We start from the raw sequence: 18,981 nt of genomic DNA on the forward strand, positions 1-18,981 counted from the left end.
TCTTAGGTTGTGCTGTTTTAATCAACAGGAGCATTAAATCTAATGAACACCTATTGAAAATCTTATTCCAGTGGTCCACAAATTTAGGGTTATCTTCAAATAACCTAGGGGCTCTAGTCATACGCAAGCCCCTAGGAATAAATTCTTGTTTAGAATAGCCTATTAAGAAGATGCTGTGGAATTCTAATTTAATAGGTCTTTGTGTTTAGTTAACAACTCTATCCATTTATCCATATCACCCAAGGGCATCTCCTCCATGTCCAAGGACAAAGCCTGTAATACTTCACTCTGTTGAGTATCTGAGAACCCCAGGCCACTGTTCCAAAATTGTGCCATAGCAGAAAAATTCCAATATCTGTACAATACCACTGTAATGGTTGGAAGAAGCACGTTAATTGAGAAAATAGCCATCCATCCACTGTCTGCCCTCGATCTCCTGCAGTAGCGTAGTAAGGGGGGATGGTCCACCCCGGGCGCCAGAACTCCTTCTCCCCACACATGCAGCCCCCTCCCCCCGTATTAGTTGTTCACAGACACAAGCAACGTCAATGCGCTCCTTGTGACCGTGTAGTCTCAACTAGAGGTCTGCACGGGAATGGGGATTGTGGGAATCCCACGGGAATCCCCCTAACCCACGGGGACCCCCCTCTAGCCAACGGGACTCCCACAGAGATGGAAGGCTTTGGTAAAAGAGGGGGTTTATAAGTTAATTACCTAAACAGAAAACAAAAAAAGGGTTCCACCAAAGAGATTTCACAAGAAAAACAGCAGCACAAACACAAAAGAAACTGTGGAATTGATGATCCTGTCAGAAGTAATTGCTGCTTTTTATGGGGACGGGCGGGGATGGGTTGGAACGGAGAGGATCCTGATGGGGACGGGCGGGATTTCTGTCCCCGCACAACTCTCTAGTCTCGACCACTGGTCACCTCCGGGTGCTACGCCTAGTGATGTCACAGGGAGAGCTGACAGGGTCGTGAGGAGCACGCTGAAGTTCTTGTTGCTCGTGGCAGTGAACAACTAGAGGTATGGGGAGGGGGGGAAAGACGTGGACAGGAGAGGAGCGCCTCTCTCCCTCGCTATGCCACCTCTCCCCTTTCAATCTTCTGCCCAATCTCTACCCCCTTCCATGTTATCTGCCCTCTTGCTATGCCTCTTCCACCCACTGTCTGCCCCCTCTCTCCCTTCCATCCAGGAAGCCAGTACATCAAAACTGTGAAAATATACAACACCTATATTAAACTTGTAACCTGTTCTGAGCTCTCTTGGGAGAACGGTATAGAAAATTGAATGCACAAATGAATATATATATATATTTTTTAAAATTAGCCGTTTTTCCCTCCCTCCAGCCCCTTCATTTGCGGGGAAACCGAGCAGAACCCAGTTCAACCGTTTCTTTTCAGACTCCAGAGAAACCAGGCCACTCTGCTGCAAAGCAGAGACCAATTCCCGTTGCCCCTGGCCCGCCCAAGCTTTTTCCCCGGTGCTACAGTTCAACTTCCTTCTTAATCTGCCAATTCAGGTCTGCGAACGCTCCAGCCCAGACCTTTTAGGCAGCGCGAGCAGCTCGCGCCCCTCTAGCGGCTACAGCAGCCAACGGGCGGACCCCATTCCGCCCGCCCCTCCCACCACGCGTCAGACGTTCGGCGTCGCCGTCGCGCTCTCCCTGCCCCAGCAGCCCCCGCGCGGGTGACGTCACGGGCGCCATGTTGGAGTGCTGATTTTTGTCTCTGAGGTGGCCCGGGGCGGCCCGTTTCCTGTGGGCTTCGGCAGGGGGGGAGGAGGAGGGAGAGGCGCGCGCGCGGGAGAAGCGACACTACTCCCCCCTCCGGGACGAAAACAAAACCAAAAAAAAAAAGATCAAATCCTGTGGAAAACCCTCCCTCTCCCCCCCCCGCACCCGGCTTCCTCACCTGTGAAGAGACATGGACGTCGACGGACTTCAGGAGGCTTTGAAAGGTGGCTGGGGGCGACCTGGGAGCCGGCGGTGGGGGGGGGGGAAGGGGGGCGCGTACCGCCGCGAGCCCCTCTCTCGCGCAAGCGCGCGCGCGCCAAGGGTGGGCGACTCCCGCCGCTGCTCCCTGGGCGTCAGCTCGTCCTCCTGCAAACTTTTTGTTTTTTTTAAAGCCCGGTCGCGCTATGCTGGTAACTAACCCGGCGCGCGCGCTCCCCCCCCCCCCCGCTCGTTCCCCGGAGTGGACTTTCTGCAAAGTTTTATCCCGTGTGCCCTCTCCCCCCCCCCCTCGCCGACCGTGGCAGGTGTCCTGCGCTTGCCCTGAACTCTCTCACCTTTGTGTCCCGCAGATTTCGAGAAGAGGGGGAAGAAGGAAGCGTGCCCCGTGCTGGACGAATTCCTCGGTCACGTCGCCAAGACCGGAGAGACGATGTGAGTCTTTGAATGCGCTTTGCTGGCCTGGGGGGGAGGGGAGGGCACCAAGTGACAGGCAGATAACCGCATCCGACGCTGGGTTAGGGATGGGGGTTCAGTGCCCTTTAACCCCCCGATCTGTTCGGTTCACTTACCGGCGGAGCAGCTGATGAACTCGGTCTGCAGCTTCCTACATAATGTATCCGGCAGCCCGAAGTTTGGTTACTTAGGTGGGAGAGTTGGCTGATCCCTCACTTTCATTAATTCGGGGGGGGGGGGGGGATGGGAAAACGCCAGGACCTTTCTCTGCTCTAATCTAAACCTTAAGTTTATATATGAAGCTCGACACGGTTTACAAGAACTTAAAAATATAGGTCGAGAAGGAAAAGGAACTTATATGTAGAAGGGAAGAAAAAGGGAGGGGGGAGGAGAGAGTTACAATTTGGTGAAAAGCCAAGTTTTCAGTTGGAAATGCCATTTTTCTAAGCAGTTATCCTTAAACTGAAGCTTTGCATGCATTTGGGAGAGGGGGAAGCTTTTGTTGCCAGGGTGGGGGGGGGAAACAGAAGGGAATTCGCTTATAGTGAAAATGCAGTTTGCGTACGTTAATGCCTCCAGTGATGTTTTAGTAGTAGTAGAAGAGACTTGGCAGCTTTCTGTGGCTTTGCTTGGTGGGAGGGAGAAAGACAGAAATGCTTCGTTTGTGTGAAGACTTCTAAGGCCTGCCTGCAGCATGACATCATTTGCTAAATCCGTAGGAAAGCTGGTGCAGGAAAAGTGAAAGTACCTCCATTCTGGCTTATTACTTCTGACTTTTGGGGGGGGGGGGAAGGCGTGTGAAACTTGTATGCACACATTTTCTTCCGTTCAAAGGGAATGTGTTGCTTTAAGGCATCCAGTAGATCTGTATTTCAGAAATCATAAGTTCACTAGCAGCCCACATTCCTTTCATGGCTCGTTTCAGATAAAACTGGGAACCGCCTCTATATGAAATGATATGGCTCTTTTCAATTGCATTAAACCCCCTCTGCTCTCGTTGTCGGTTTAGTTTTCAGCAAATCTGGCCTTTTTTTAAATGATTATTTCCTGGGCTGGCGTTACTTTTAGTTCATTCGTTTGGCTGGTCCCTCCGTATTTGAGTCAGTTGTGGCAGCTCCCTTCTGCTAGGCCATCCCTGCCTTTGCTTCCAGAGGCCTACTGTGCAAAGGCAGACTGCCCAGCCTGTGTCGTCTATGCTAAGGCAGCAGCAGCTGCTGCTGCAACGTTTGTGTCGTTCGTTCATTTCCATTGAAAAAGCTTTGGTTCCAAGAAGTACCGCTTGAATTTTGTTTACGATTACAAGGTTTATGTGCAGTGAACCAAAACTTTTAGTCATTTGTAGTACTGTAATTGATCGTGATCTTTGAAAATAAATCGTGTCTTTTAAAATATTTGAAAGGAGGCTAGACAGTACAGATAAATGTTGTCTGCATATTATTTTGAATGTGTTGGGGGTTTTTTCCAAGCACTGCACGTTTTCTGTTTTTGTCTTTTTATTAATATTGATGCCTGTCTGTTTAAAAATAAAGTGTACTACCTTTTCCAACACTCTTTGACATTTGGAAAAAAAATGACTTATCAGTTCTTGCTTGCTCCTTTTCTGTCCAGTTAACTCAGAACCAGGCTGGGATTTGGTATCATTAGTCTTTTAATACTACCTGGAGGTTTATAGCCTCTGCCCCACCTTATTAAAAATATTTACATGTCTCAACATACTCTATTAGTTCATTTGAGTGATCATCCTGGCCCTGAGGCCATATAGCCTGGCTCCTTGTGGAATCTCCCAGCCTTGGGCCCACCCCACACTGATCATCTTAAGTTTTCCCATGCAGTGACTACATGGCCTGGGCGCTGTGCTGCTGCCATCTGAGCATTCTAGTCTCTTCTGATTTGGACCTTCAGGTATTATTGCTATAGAATTCTCTGTATTTTTCCTATAAGAAATGCTGGACTTTGATGTGAGTATAACTGGATAAAATGATATTCATTTCTGCATAGGCCAGTGTCTCGCAAACTTTGCTAAGCCACAGCACACTAATGTGATGGCTGTGCCTCAAGGCATCCAGAAGTGCACGGATGGACATTGATGCGATGACATCATTTGCATGTGTAACGTCGTTATGTCAATGCCCACGCATGCACGAAGGCTCTTCAGACAGACAGGCGCCCTGAACTGCCAGTGGGGGGTGCTGGAAGGGAAGACACACCGAGAGGAGCTGACTGCTACAGGACATGCCTCTCGCTTCACACAGTTTGCAATACACTGGCATAAACTATAGAATTGTTTATGGCATATATGAGGGTAATTCGAAAAGTAAAGGCAAAATACATTTAATGGCTTTAATAGAAGTAACTGTGAGCAATTGAACATATCATGTTTCCATGTAGTCCCCATGCAAGATGACGCATTTGTTGTATCGTTCAACTAGCTTCTTTATTCCTGCAGAAAAGTTTTTGGCTGCTCCTGAAGCCATGTGAGCACAGCTTCCTTTACTTCATCATGCTTTATTTTTTGCTCTTTGGGTCACAGTGATACACCTACATCTTGTCACCAATGACGATTCTCTCCAGAATACTTGGATCTTCTTCATGCTGCAGGAACAGGGTCACAACCTCCATACACTGTTGCTTGTGCAGATCAGTAAGCTGTTTCGGAACTCATCGTACACAGGGTTTCTTGTATCCCAAGTCACCATGCATTATGGCAAATACAGATCCATAGCTGATATCCAAATTTGCAGCCAATTGAGACACTATTATCCGTTGGGAGCAGGACCACAGATGACAAACATGAATAGGGATGGAGAAGTGATAGACCCTGATCGATTTTCAGAGGGTTGTTTTCATGAGGAGCTAGCTATAATAAAAGTAGACAAAACGATGGGGCCAGATGATGTGCATCCGAGGGTGCTAAAGAAACTTAGAGAAGTCCTGGTGGCTCCGTTGACTGACCTTTTCAATGAGTCTCTAGAGTTGGGAGTGGTACCGGAGGACTGGAGAAGGGCAGATGTGGTCTATCTCGCCACAAAAGTGGAAGTAAGGAAGAAGTAGGGAATTACAGGCTGGTAAGTCTTGACTTCTATGATAAGCAAATTAATGGAAATGCTTTTAAAACAGAGAATGGTGAAGTTTCTGGAATCCTGTGGATTACAGGACCAGAGGCAACATGGATTCACTAGAGGTAGATCTTGTCAGACAAATTGATCAATTTCATTGACTGGGTGATATATGTAGTGTATTTAGATTTTAGCAAAGCCTTTGACACTTTGACAGTGTTCCACACAGACGTCTGATAAATAAACTGAATGCCTTCAGCATGAGTTCCAAAGTGATGGACTGGGTCAGGAACTGGTTGAGTAGAAGACAACAGAGGGTAGTGATCAATGGCGATTGCTCTGAGGAAAGGGATGTTACCAGTGGTGTGCTTCAAGGTTCTGTTCTTGGGCCTGTTCTTTTTAACATTTTATAAACAATATTGCTGCAGGGCTGTCAGGTAGGATTGCCTCTTTGCGGATCTGCAATAGAGTAGACGCCCTGGATGGTGTGAATAACATGAAGAAAGACCTAGCGAAGCTTGAAGAATGATCTGAAATATGGCAACTAAAATGTAATGCTAAGAAATGCAAAGTCATGCATTTGGACTACAAACATCTGAGGGAATGGTTCAGTTTAGGGGGTGAAGAACTTAAGTGCATGACAGAAGAACATGACTTGGGTGTGATTGTATGTGATGATCTTAAGGTGGTCAAACAGGTTGAAAAGGGGACGGAAAAAGCTAGAAGGATGCTATGGTGCATAGGGAGAGGTATGGTCAGTAGGAAAAAGGAGGTATTGATGCCCCTGTATAAGACTCTGGTGAGAACTCATTTAGAATATTGTGTACAATTCTGCAGGTCGCAACTTCAAAACGATATAAAAAGGATGGAGTCGATCAAGAGGAAGGCTACTAAATGGTGCGTGATCTTCATCAAAAGGCATGTGAGGACAGACTTAAAGATCTCAATTTGTATACTTTGGAGGAAAGGTAGGAGAGGGGAGATATGATAGAGACATTTAAATACCTATGTAATGTAAATGCGCATGAGTCAAGTCTCTTTAATTTGAAAGGAAACTGCAACGAGAGGGCATAGGATGAAGTTAAGAGGTGATGGGCTCCGGAGTAATCTGAGGAAATACTTTTTTACAGAAAGGGTGGTAGATGCATGAACAGTCTCCCATAAGAGCGGCTGTACTCACTCGAGGAACGTAGGGAGAGAGGAGTCATGATCGAGAAGTTTAAGTATATTACCGGCTGTATCGAGATGGAAGAAGAGATTCTTTTTCTCAAAGGACCCTCAGCCACAAGAGGGCATCCGCTCAAACTCAGGGGCGGGAAATTTCATGGCGACACCAGGAAATATTTCTTCACCGAGAGAGTGGTTGATCCTTGGAACGAGCTCCCGGTGCAGGTGATCGAGGCAAACAGCATGCAAGAATTTAAGAGCAAATGGGATGCCCATGTGGGATCCCTTAGAGGGTTAAGCCAAGGGAACCTGTCACCAGGAGTGGGATCCCTAGGATAGTAGACTTGGGGGTGGGTCAGTAGAGTGGGCAGACCTGATGGGCTATGGCCCTTATCTGCCGTCATCTTCTATGTTTCTAAGAGGTAGTGGAGACAGACTGTGTCTGAATTCAAAAGAGTGGGATCTCTCGGAGAGAGAAAGAGTTAATGGTTACTGCAGATGGGCAGGCGGGATGGGCCATTTGGCCTTTATCTGTCATCATGTTTCTAATCAAACGATCCTCCTTGTCAATGTGCTCTTGTGTGCGTGATGTTGATGGGTGACTAGAACAACCTTTGTCGGTTGCACCTATTCTTCCCGCTTTAACCTACTCATAAACCTTTCGTTGATTCATGGTTCTGTGTTCATACTGAGTCAATATCTGACAGTAAATTTCCACAGGTTTCCCTCCCTCTGCCCAAAGAGAGTGCACTACTGCAAGTTCTTCGATTGTACAGTCTTGCAATGGATCATCCATATTTCTGATCTCGTGGCTGCCACATGACTAAAAGGTGAGCATTGCACTGTGCGTGGACGAACTATCCAGCAGGCAATATACGAGTACATATGTTGCATTTCACTAGCTCGGTTCCAGTTATTGTGTAATTTAACAATTGCCTTTCATTTTTGATTCATCCTCGTAATATGTGTGCAGGAAACAAAATAACTTACACTTCCCCCTCTGTATTTGCAAATTCCATAGCTACAGATTCGCTTATTCGCAGTTTTAAACCAAAAAATGCATTTTCATTTTTCAGGCTATTTTAAGCCCTTTAAGCTCCCCCTTAAGGCGTTCATGGTGGTCTAGCGGGTTTTCGGGGCAGTTGCGATCTTCCCACGCTCTTGCCCCGTGCAGATCGCTCACAGGAAATGGCTCGAGAGACTACGAGAGCTCAAGGCAGCCATTTCCTGTGAGCGATCTGCACGGGGCAGGAGCGTGGGAAGATCGCTTCTGCCTGAAAACCCGCTAGACCACCAGGTAAGGCTTAAGGGGGGGGTTTCAGGGTTTAAAATAGGCGGGGGTTAGGGGCAGAACCGGCCCGAATATTATTCGCAGTTTTTTAATATTCGCGGGACGACGCTGCCCCTAACCCCTGCGAATACATTCAGCATTCTGTTGCTTGCTGTATGGTGTATTACATGGAATTTTGTGGAAAGATTATATCACAGAAGGAAACATTTATTTCAGCAAAAGACTTATCAGGTGAAGATGGTTATGCTGATAAATTTCAGGGGTTAATGTGAGCTTTATATGCTGGACAGGAAACTGAGATCCTTGATTTTCCTTTTACCCACAGCTATAGAACGAGAAAGTGTTTAGTATAATATGCTATTCCTAGGAATCACTAGCCGGCAAGTTTGTGCATTGATGGCAATTAACAGATTGATGTCTGAAGTAAAGTGTAATAGAATTTTACGATTTTGCTGAAGTTGAAACTTTGAACACCAAAATTGTAAGAGATCATTGGAGCATCCTTTTGCTTACATATTTGATTAAATGTGACATTTGGTAATGATAGAGAGCCTGTAAAATAAGATACTATGAAGTTAATGATGTGACATTGTGTAGAGATCTCTGTTGGATAGACAATGGAGAGATGGATATATATATACATTTATAATTAGGGTTTCTATTTTTAGGTGTTTATAAATTTAAATGCTTATTTTCCAACTAATTTATGGTTCTTTGAGGAAGTAAAAGTTCAGTGTGTTCATGGTACAGATTTTACTGGGTACCTTTTTCAGTTGAATCAGATATACCGTATTTTTCACTCCGTAAAATGCACTTTTTTCCCCAAAAAAGTGGGTGGAAATAAGGGTGCGTCTTATGAAGCAAATATCACAAAACACCCCCTCCCTCCCCCTGGTCAAGATTGCGCATCACTACAAAAAATGACCCAAAGAAAGCCAGATACTTAAAAGACACAATAATATAAGTAGGGTATGCCCTGGGACATTACAGACAATATGATTCTCCGGCCTCCACACTTCAAAACTGAAAATATACTTAAATTTAAATATTTTAGATGGGGGAGCACCCTCAGCGTGGATTTGAAAGCTGTTAAGAGTTGCTCAATAGAGCCGTTCTGATGCTTAGAAAAAGCAGAACCGGCAAACAGCAGAGCAGACAATGCTACTCCAGCCAGCTGCACACCATTATTAGGTGCTCCTGTGTGCTTAATATGTGCTTAACCTTTTGGAAATGAGGTTTAGTATGCAAGTCTGTGGACTGTGGCCTGCCCCGAACCACCTTCTCTGGGTGTCCAGCAGGTGAATGCAGAAAACGGTCAGAGGACAGAGAAACTCCAGTTTGTAATCATCTCTGAGAGCCTCCAGGATCCAGCAGTCTGAAGTAATGGCCTGCCATTCCACCAAAAAACCCAACAACCACCCCCGATGCATGGAAGAGGAGACACCGATCTGGTGTTAGTTGGAATAGACTATGTAACAGATGCACTCTGATATAATCAAAGTAATGGAAACAATCTCAGCATATTCGATCTCCGTACATTGTATTCTTTGGATCAGACAGTGGGCAGTTATTCAACCTGTAAAGCGTCGCTGAGCAGGCATCTGATAGGGGACAGGTGCTGTTTGGGAAGCGCCAGGATGATCTTATTGCCAGTATGCAGGATTGCTGTCCAAGATCTTTACTAAACAGCAAACCCTGAGCAGCCAGAGGCCAGAACCAGGGGTCCTTTTGTGGGTCACGGTGCTCTCGCTAGTATTCCACAGGAGCCTCTAACCAGAGAGCCTTCAAGGTTCTAGATAAATTCTCCAGGAACCAGAAGAACCAAAGGTTCGGTTCTTGTTTGGTCAGCACAGCAGAGGAACGCCCGAAAGATAGGCCGCAAAGCAGCCTGTCTAGATTGCTTCTGACACTGCCAGCTTGTTATAAGGTATTTCTTGGAGGCATCTCTCCTGCTGTATGGGGGGGGGTGTTGCCGCCATTCCAGGGGGGGGGAAGAGGGATGTTTGCCGCCGCTTCAAGGGAGGGGTGCTGTGATGCAGCAGGAGAGAATGGGTATCTCTCTCGCTGCAACACAATACAAGCTTGCTAGCAGTCTGATACTGACTGGCACCCCTGGATCAATCGCTTTTTTTTTTTTTTTTTGTCACCAGAAGCAGATGCCACATTTAGAAAATGGCTCAGATTTCTGGTGGAGTTTCAAGACTGAACCAGTCACTGGTAAACTGGTGGAAGTCAATTAAATATCTGGCTTGAGAGACTACTGAAGTGTCAGTCCAACTCTGAATAACACTAGTTTCTTCTGCAGATGTGAGTGGATTGTTTTTTGTAGGAAAGCATTCTAAATTCATTTGGAAACTGACAAAGCAGTAAAGCTGCCTTTTTTTCTCTGTCTTCCCCATAATGTTGACAAACAGGAAGAAAGTGACAATTTTAGTGTAATTTTTTTTATCCAAAATAATTAATTCACAAATATATATGCTTAAAGTAGTGAAAAAAATTAACCAGAAATATTCATCAATACTCAGAAGCAGATTTTCTTTTTAGAACTGTATTTATTTTTTATTGTCTGTTTTATTAAAAGCTTGCTTTATTGCCATTTCTTTTATGGTCATTTTCTTTAATACACAAGGTAGATACATATTTGTGCAGTTATGTGGTAAGCCAGCTCTTATTTTAATTCACCATGGATTTCTTCTAGAGGTTTTTGCTATGGTGTGCTAGATCCACCTTCAAATAGCATTTAACTTGTATTAATACAAGCTTATTTAATATTGGATATATCAAATGAGAACAAATCTTTTTATTGGAAAATGAGTAAAATCTTCCTGTCTTGAATGAGTTTGATATTAAAATGTATTTGACTTGCATACCTAAAATTTTGATGGCTTTTATTTTTTCCTCAGTTTCCCGACTGTCTCATTATCTTAAAGTAACAGAGTTCTTGGAAATTTTGATTAATTGGTTTTATCTCTGAAGGAATGATGCAGTTTTCAGATATCAATCTTGAATTCTTATTGTTAAAAGAAATTGAAAATTAGCACACTCTTTACAAGAATATTTATGGACACTGTTTATATGTAAGCTATCTCATACATATTGGCCCTGATTCTGCAAGATAGGCCTTTGTAGAATTCGCGCTCAGCGACGCTCAGCACTGTTTAGATGTCCAATTTTTGAGACATCCTTTAGAGAATCAGGTTTTAGGCGAGAGTTAGACGTCCAAGCAATGTCTTTAATGTTATAATATTTTATTATTATGATGTTATTAGAATGCCAATTATGGACAAATATGGTGCAAAATATAGACAGCAGAGATAAATTCTCAAAACTTGACATATTTTGATCACTAAATTGAAAATAAAATCATTTTTCCTACCTTTGTTGTCTGGTGATTTCATGAGTCTGGTGGCTCAATGGGTAAAAGCCCTGTTCCCTTCTTCCAGAGGTCATAGGTTCAAATACCAACATATATTTTAATTGTGGCATTCTACCTTGCAGGTGCACCTTGATGATCTCACAATGAGGTCAGCATTGTGCAGCTGCACACCTTCATTTGCAATGAAGTAGAAGCCATGCTAAGGTCTGTGTCTGTTTTTTTTCAGTTTTTAAGCTTTTGCAAATTAAGTTATGTATGCAATCTATGTATTTTTTAATGTGGTATGAGTGGGTAATAAATCTTAACACATTGATAATAGTAATATAGGGTTAGGGTGGGAAATATAGATATTAATATGAAAGAAAAATGGAAAAACAATTAATAGGGGAAAGGGATGAATATCTATGATATGAATTTGTACATACATATATATTTTATTATACATTTTATAATATGTGATTCATGTATTGAAAGAATGAAAATTCTATAAATAAAAAGTTAAAAAAAAAAATAAAAATATTACTTTAACTTAATACAAACTCCACTCTTTGAGCTGAGAGCACTATTCCCCGGAAGAAAAAAGCCTCAGGTTTTCTTTTTAGGCAGACCTAAAAGCTCAAACCTCCTACATCCACATCATTGGCTTAAAAAACTTCCGAAGGGGATGTGCAAGTACCTAAAAAGAAAACCTGAGGCTTTTTTCTTCCGGGGGTTAGTGCTCTCAGATCTATGTATTTTTTTCATGTGCTTTCCTTGCTTTCAAGAATGAGCTGATTGAAGCACTTCAGTCAGAAAAAAGGGTAGCTTTTTTGTAAAAAACCTAAAGCTGTGGTTTTTTTTTCATATGCTCTGCTTCAGTTAATGGATGTTTTCCTCTAATTAGCAAATAACATTGCTGTTTGTCCACAAAAATAGAAGGTTTTGCATGCAATATATCTGTTTTGATGTGCCCTGTTTATGTGGTGCCTTATTAAATGTATTTTGAGCTTAATAAAGCAAAATAAAAACCCAAAGAGCTATTTAGCAGATCATATTAAGAACATCCAATCTGTGCCTAAGTTCCGTCCATAGAACTCAGACCTAGCTGAAATCCAAACTAAGCTCAAAAGTAGACCTGATTTTTATTCGCCTATAATGTAGGCATAAAATGGACACCCTAGGTTGCTCAGCCTTACGTAAATGAATTGAAGGACGCTCATATTGAATCATCACTCATTCCACGCCTATTTCGTTAGGTGTGAGTTTTCCCGATGGGCATCCACTGAATTATGGAGGCGCCTACAAAGTGATGTCAACATCCTTTGGATGCCCAAGTGCCAATTAAGACCCTTAAATGGCTTATTAACCACTTAGATTGGACGCCTAAGTCCTGCTCATTGAATTAGGCACCCTTTATAAAATTAGAGCCATTATGTCTGCATCCCTTTTTTGCCATGTGCTGTCTCTATAGCTTGTTTCGTTAGCTTAATAAATCATTTTATTTTTATGGTTTTTATATTTACAGTGGTGCCTCACACAACGAACTTAATTCGTTCCAGGAGCAAGTTTGTTATGCGAAAAGTTCGTTATGTGAAACGCGTTTTCCCATAACAATACATGTTAAAAAAAATAATTCGTTCTGCAGCATAAAATATGCTAAGATGACATAAAAAAAGATAAATTTGTCAAAATGGTGAAAATGGTGGTCTTGCTGAGGCCAAACTCTTTGACGAGGTCACACTGTTTTACCCCACATTCACTCCTTCTAATTATTTCCCGTTTCATTTCAACAGAAATCACCTTCCTGCTTTTTTTAGAAGCCATGATATATAAAAAATATTGAGTTTATCTTAAAAGGATGACTGTATACAGTGAGAGAGGGCAGTTAAGCGCAGTGACTAACGACTGCCTGCAGTGCCTGCGCGGAAGGATGCAATACATCGGCAGCTCGGGCGACTTCGTTGTGTGAAACGAAGTTCGTTGTGTGAAACGAAGTTCGTTGTGTGAAGTTCGTTGTGTGAAACGAAGTTCGTTGTGTGAATCAAGACATGAAGTTCGTTGTGTGCAGCGTTCGTTGTGCGAGGCGTTCATTATGCGAGGCACCACTGTATATTTTATGGCAATTTAACATATTTCAGAAGTTAACTCTTGCTCAAGAAATACAGAAAGAAAATCCTAAAAAGGAAAAACCTCCAATTAAACTCAAAATTATGTACTGTCTTCCTTAGACCACTATAATAAATCATTTTAAGGTAAAGTCGATGTTGATTTCGGTAACAAAGCAATAAAAAATCCTTTTCTATTTCCAGGATTCAGTGGTCACAGTTCAAAAGTTACTTTATGTTCAAACTGGAGAAAGTGATGGACGATTTCAGAACTGCAGCCCCTGAACCCAGAGGACCGCCAAATCCTAATGTGGAATATATTCCCTTTGAGGAAATGAAAGAGCGAATTCTAAAGATTGTCACTGGATTTAATGGGTAGGTACTTTCTACTAATCAAGTTGCTCACAGTAAATGTTCATGAGTTGTCATCTTTTTTTTTTATTTTAAGTTAAAAAAAAAAAGTAATCGGCAGTTATTTTTCACATATCTGAAATAGTAAGTTAACTTTCTTGTGTATTTATAATAGCCTCAAATTCAAGATGGGTTTTGTGCCTGTAAGAACATAAGAATAGCCATACTGGGTCAGACCAATGGTTCATCTAGCCCAGTATCCTGCTTCCAGCAGTGGCCAATCCAGGTCACAAGTACTTAGCAGAATCCCAAAGAGTAGCAAGCTTCCATGCTACTGATTCCAGGGACAGCAGTGGCTTTCCTTGTACAGTATATAGCTCAATAGTAGATTATGGACTTTCCTCCAGGAACTTGTCCAAATCTTTCTTAAACCCGGAGATGTTACCAGACGATGTGGTAAGAGCAGTTGGCGTGAGGCACTGCTGTTGAAATCTTGAGCATCAGATGATTATGGTGACCAATTTTTAGCCTGGTGACTATCCTGCATGGTATCTGTAAAGAATGCTAGGAAAAGGCATAGACAAGGAGGGAGGATACAGATGTAAGGATGTACACTGGCGGTAGGAGAGCGACATAAGCCTGAGATTGCAGGTTGGGGGGTGGAGGGCAGGAATTAAGAGAGTGTGAGGTGGGGGGAAGGAGAGATGGCAAAAGCTTAAAAGGACAGGCAGGGGAGAAGGTTTTAAAGAATGAGAAGGTGATGTGGATGGGAAATGCGGAAAGGATTTGAGCAATGGAGAAGTAAGATTGAAAATAAAGAGGTGAGATGAGAGATGTTGGGAAAGATGGAATACTTGAAAAAGTTGTTTGATTGAAGGATGGAAAGAAGTAAATGGGAAAGGAAATCTTGTTTGAACCTTACTACCAGAGCAGAGGAGTCGGTATAGGTTAGTGATGCCTACGACCATTGAAGTTGAGAGGTACTTCTATTAATGACAATCGCCTTGGAAACCTTTTGTACCAATGTTGTTTAATCTGAGGAAATGCTCCTCTGGTGTCCATCTTTGAGGGTTCAGAACACTAATAGCCTTCTAAATATCTGCTCCGAACAGACTGGTATATAGGGCTGTGGAGTCGGTACACCAAATCTTCGACTCGAACAGCAGAAAAATAGAGGAGTCAGATTCCAGCTTTTACTGGTATTGGGATTTAAATTTTTTGTATTGAATCCAAAGTGCTGGTAAATATAACTTAGGTTTACCACTACTTTAGAAAAGTATAAAGTGATACATTATAATATATAGTAAATTTTAAATTCTTATTTTGAAGCTGAAGTTGGTACGTTTGTAATTCCACAGCCCTGCTTATATCTACTGTATTCATTTACTGTCAATCGGAAGGAAGTATTTCACTGCCTATTTAACACAGTGAAAATTTACTATGTATACAGCTCTACATTATGGTGATTCTTGCTTTCATGAAATATCCATGGTATATAAAATATGGTTGTGAGAAAATAAGCAAAACAGCCTTGGATTGCCCTTTGTTGAGCTGCTTGAATCACTTTTTATAGAATCGTTCAATTTGCTCGATTATCATTTGCGTTTTATACACAGAACACTGCTGCTCACTCCTTTGTACCCAATATTTGTTTTGTTGTAGAATTCCTTTCACTATACAGCGACTCTGTGAGTTACTAACGGACCCTAGAAGGAACTACTCGGGGACAGAAAAGTTTCTCAGAGGAGTAGAAAAGGTAGTGCTTAATTCTTTTCAATCTAATGTTTAATACCATTGGCCCTGTAATTACTATGGGATAAGTGCATAGGGTCTCTAAGGGCGATGAAGGAGTAGATGTTACGGATGGGCAGACAGACTAGATAGGCCATATGGTCTTTATCTGCCTTCATTTTTCTGTTTCCATATAAAATTTTGGTGGCATGCTGGGCTGAGATGTCCATACTTCTCATTATGATTCTGGGGAGCATTGTTTACCAAGTATATGCTGGTGCACAGTGTATTAAGCAGAATGTTTCATTATAAATTTATGACTTCAGGTTGGGGGTGGGGGAGTCGCTTGATGGCTGCTTGAGGAAAAGATGTGCCTTGCAGAGCTCTCCGGCCTCGCCTCACTACTGATTATTTTTTTGCATGGTCCCAATGGATATTATACTGTGACTCACTATAGAAGGTCTCCTAAGTGCATGAAGAGTAAGGTGAAAGAGAAGTGAGTCCCCAGACCTGCAACTGCAGTTAAAACTGGCAGAGGATCACAGCAACCCACAATGGTGGAGTACATGGCCCCACAAGATGGTAATGAGCTCCTAGCCATGAAAAGCTGCAATTTCCAGGAAAACAGTGGTAATGTAAGTCTGATATTGGGTGAAAGGCAGGTACCATGCTGGCCTTATAGTACTTGTGAAAATCCAGTTTGGCAGCAGCACTGTTAATAGCAAACTGAACAACCTTCAGAGCGAGGGAGGAGCCATTTGCTCTGAACTACAAGAGCTACTTGGATGGATTGAGCACAAAGAACAATTGGCATAGGATGACTGAGCTTTGAAGAGAATCAACTAGCACAAGGGAGGCTCTGCAGAAAGCTTTCATTAAAATTAAAGATCTGGAATGCTGCTCTCAAGGGAACAATATTTACCTTATTGGAACACCTGCAGGGGAGATGTCTGGACTTTGTTGTAACTGTACTATGGTATATCTTTGCTGACCAGCTGCTGCTACAGAATATGGTTATAGAAAAGGCATGACAGGTGCCCATATAGCGCTCAGCCTCACATTATCCTTTGTATATTATTGCATTTTCATCATAGGGAACTTATAAAGTTTGCAACAATCAAGATCTCAAATAACAAAATACTAAAGTCTTGTTTGCTGACTTCAGCTACTAGAGAGAGATTAAGGATGGGAATATCGGGAGGTGAAGAAGCAATTTTACTTGCATCACATACCTCAGATTACGGTGTAGCGTGGCCAAATTACAGATCCCTTTGAAAGTGGAGAGTGTAAGTTTTTTCCTCCCTATGTGAAGCCCACACCACTTTCCTGTTGCTGTCTTGCTGCATCGCAGTTCTGCCCTGCCGAATGATATGCAAAAGGTGGTCTCTTCTCTGCGACCGAAGCTATACAGAGGAGGCAGATTGTGCTCTGCTAGCTATGACAGATGATGTACACTGTGCAATGCAGTATTATGCACAGGTTTCCAGCTTGAATCAAAGCCCCCAGAGGAGGCGGTGGTACTTCACCAACTCAAGGCATCATGCTTACTGCCGCTGCTGGACATAAGTCATCATGGAGATCCAGAGGGAAGGCAAGCGGTCCTGTTTCTGTGACTGTCTACTGATAAGACCCCATTTTCTTTTTGCATTGAAGTAGAGGTATACACACTTAAGAGTGTTTAATTTATTATAATATATATATATATTTCCTAGTTTAAGATTTAAATAATCATAGCCAGCTTTGCTATCAGAGTGGCAGAGTTTTTTTGGGGGGAGGAGACAGAGAGCAGAGATGCAGCAGTATATAGGTGCTATCGGAGGATGGGTGGCAAGGGAAGATGCTGGGTAAGCAAGAGAAGGGACGATGCTGAACACCTGCTTGGGTAGTGGCAAGGGGAAGGAGAGATGCTGGGTATCTGGTCGACAGGGAAGTGCAAAGCTTAATTTAGGGTGTTAGATACCCTATGAATGATGTAGTTGGATTGTCATATTTGTCACTTGATTATGCAGTAATAAAGGTTGTCAATCAAGATAAGACCTCTTTAGCATTCTAAATAACGTGGCTCTGCTCCCTTCATTACATTAGTGCAGAATGAGTTAAAATCAAATAGCAGTCGCACACCATCATTGAAATGCAACTTGTAAATCACTTCTATATGCAAGTAATGCCATTCTTAAATCATTCTGCATTGATCAAATGAAGGTATGACGGATCACCAAAGCTAGTCATAAATGCATTTAGTTACTCCTTTTGAAGAGAGGACCATTGTTGAATCTTCCACGGTACCACAGGCAACAAGGATACATGAGGTAGAGGTGTATGAAATCTTGCCACTTATGACCTTGAGAGAGCTTTTTCTAATTTTTTAACCAACTCTTTTTTTTTTCCTTTCAAATTTGTTACAGAATGTTATGGTAGTGAGCTGTGTATATCCATCTTCAGAGTAAGTAACAATATTACTGATCTCTAATATTTTTGGATTGTTAATTTCTATTTTTCACAACTTGCTGACATTTTTTTTAAGGGATACTTGCAGATAAACAAAATAATAAGACTTGTACAAGCTGGGTAACAATTATGCATTTTCCAAAGCACTGTACATTTTTTCTGCATAATGTTTGTTGTTTAGTAATCCATATTTGAGTTCTTGTGATTCAATTACAATTTGACTAAAAGGGCAGAAAAGAATTAGGTATATCTATTCATGGTTAGAGTACTTGTTAAGTTCCTCAAAACTATGCATTACATACTCCTGGTGGAATTCTGCACAAAAGTTTTGAAAATTCTGTTCACAATATTTTCAAGTTGTGCAAAGTTTATTTGTAGTGTTCTTTATGTAGAATTCCCCTATCATAGGGCCTGAAATTCCTTCCTGCCTTCCCTTTCTCACTCCAATTGCAGTTCTGTTTCCCTCTAAATCCCAACATGACTCACAATTCTGACTGCCCCTTAAGTCTCTTCTCCCCCTTTTTATCTGACCCAACTCTCCCCCATGGAATATTCACCCCTTTACTCTGCCCCCAGTCCCCCATTGCATACTCCATGGAAAAGGGGAAAAGCTGGTGAAATAAAGGCTGCTTACTTTACCTCACTGGGGATCAGTCATGAAGGAAAAACAAAAGGCTTACATTTTATATTCCCAAGCAGATAACTTTTTATTTTAGTAATAAGTATTATAACAGCATTTGGCAAATCAAAAATAAATTAGTCTTGACATATACAACGGAGAGAAAAAAAAAAAAAATCACACAGATTGCTAGCAAACTTCTGTAAGTACGGTGCTTCTCTAAAGAAACTCTGCCAAAGCATGGGGGTTTTATACAGAAAGTTTCTTTGTCTTGCAAGACCTTCCCCTGGCTGTGATTATGTACCACCTATTGGAGCAAATCTGCTGTCTATCTAGCCCACCCATGTCATTTTCTAGTGTCTATTTCAACCTCAGTCCTTCTACACCAGCATTCTTCAAAGCAAAGCTTGCGGGGCAGTGGTTGTGGCCATTCATACTCTGATTCTTCCCT

At 42.4% G+C, this 18,981-nt stretch overlaps 1 protein-coding gene across 3 annotated transcripts in view; it reads left to right on the forward strand.

Annotated features, from left to right (window-relative positions):
• Positions 1 to 1,664: 1,664 nt before the first annotated feature.
• PPP4R2 (protein phosphatase 4 regulatory subunit 2) overlaps positions 1,665 to 18,981 on the forward strand; it is a 33,830-nt gene continuing 16,513 nt past the window's right edge. Inside the window, exons 1-5 of one of the 3 annotated variants that reach the window (XM_033926324.1) lie at positions 1,665 to 1,959; positions 2,305 to 2,386; positions 13,586 to 13,756; positions 15,395 to 15,488; positions 17,869 to 17,906. In XM_033926324.1, the coding sequence (XP_033782215.1) occupies positions 1,926 to 1,959; positions 2,305 to 2,386; positions 13,586 to 13,756; positions 15,395 to 15,488; positions 17,869 to 17,906 (419 nt within the window). In that variant the 5' untranslated portion in view covers positions 1,665 to 1,925. The other 2 variants (XM_033926326.1, XM_033926325.1) reach the window with 2 other exon arrangements.

This window comes from Geotrypetes seraphini, chromosome 17 (assembly GCF_902459505.1).
Source record: "Geotrypetes seraphini chromosome 17, aGeoSer1.1, whole genome shotgun sequence".
Lineage (NCBI taxonomy): Eukaryota > Metazoa > Chordata > Amphibia > Gymnophiona > Dermophiidae > Geotrypetes > Geotrypetes seraphini.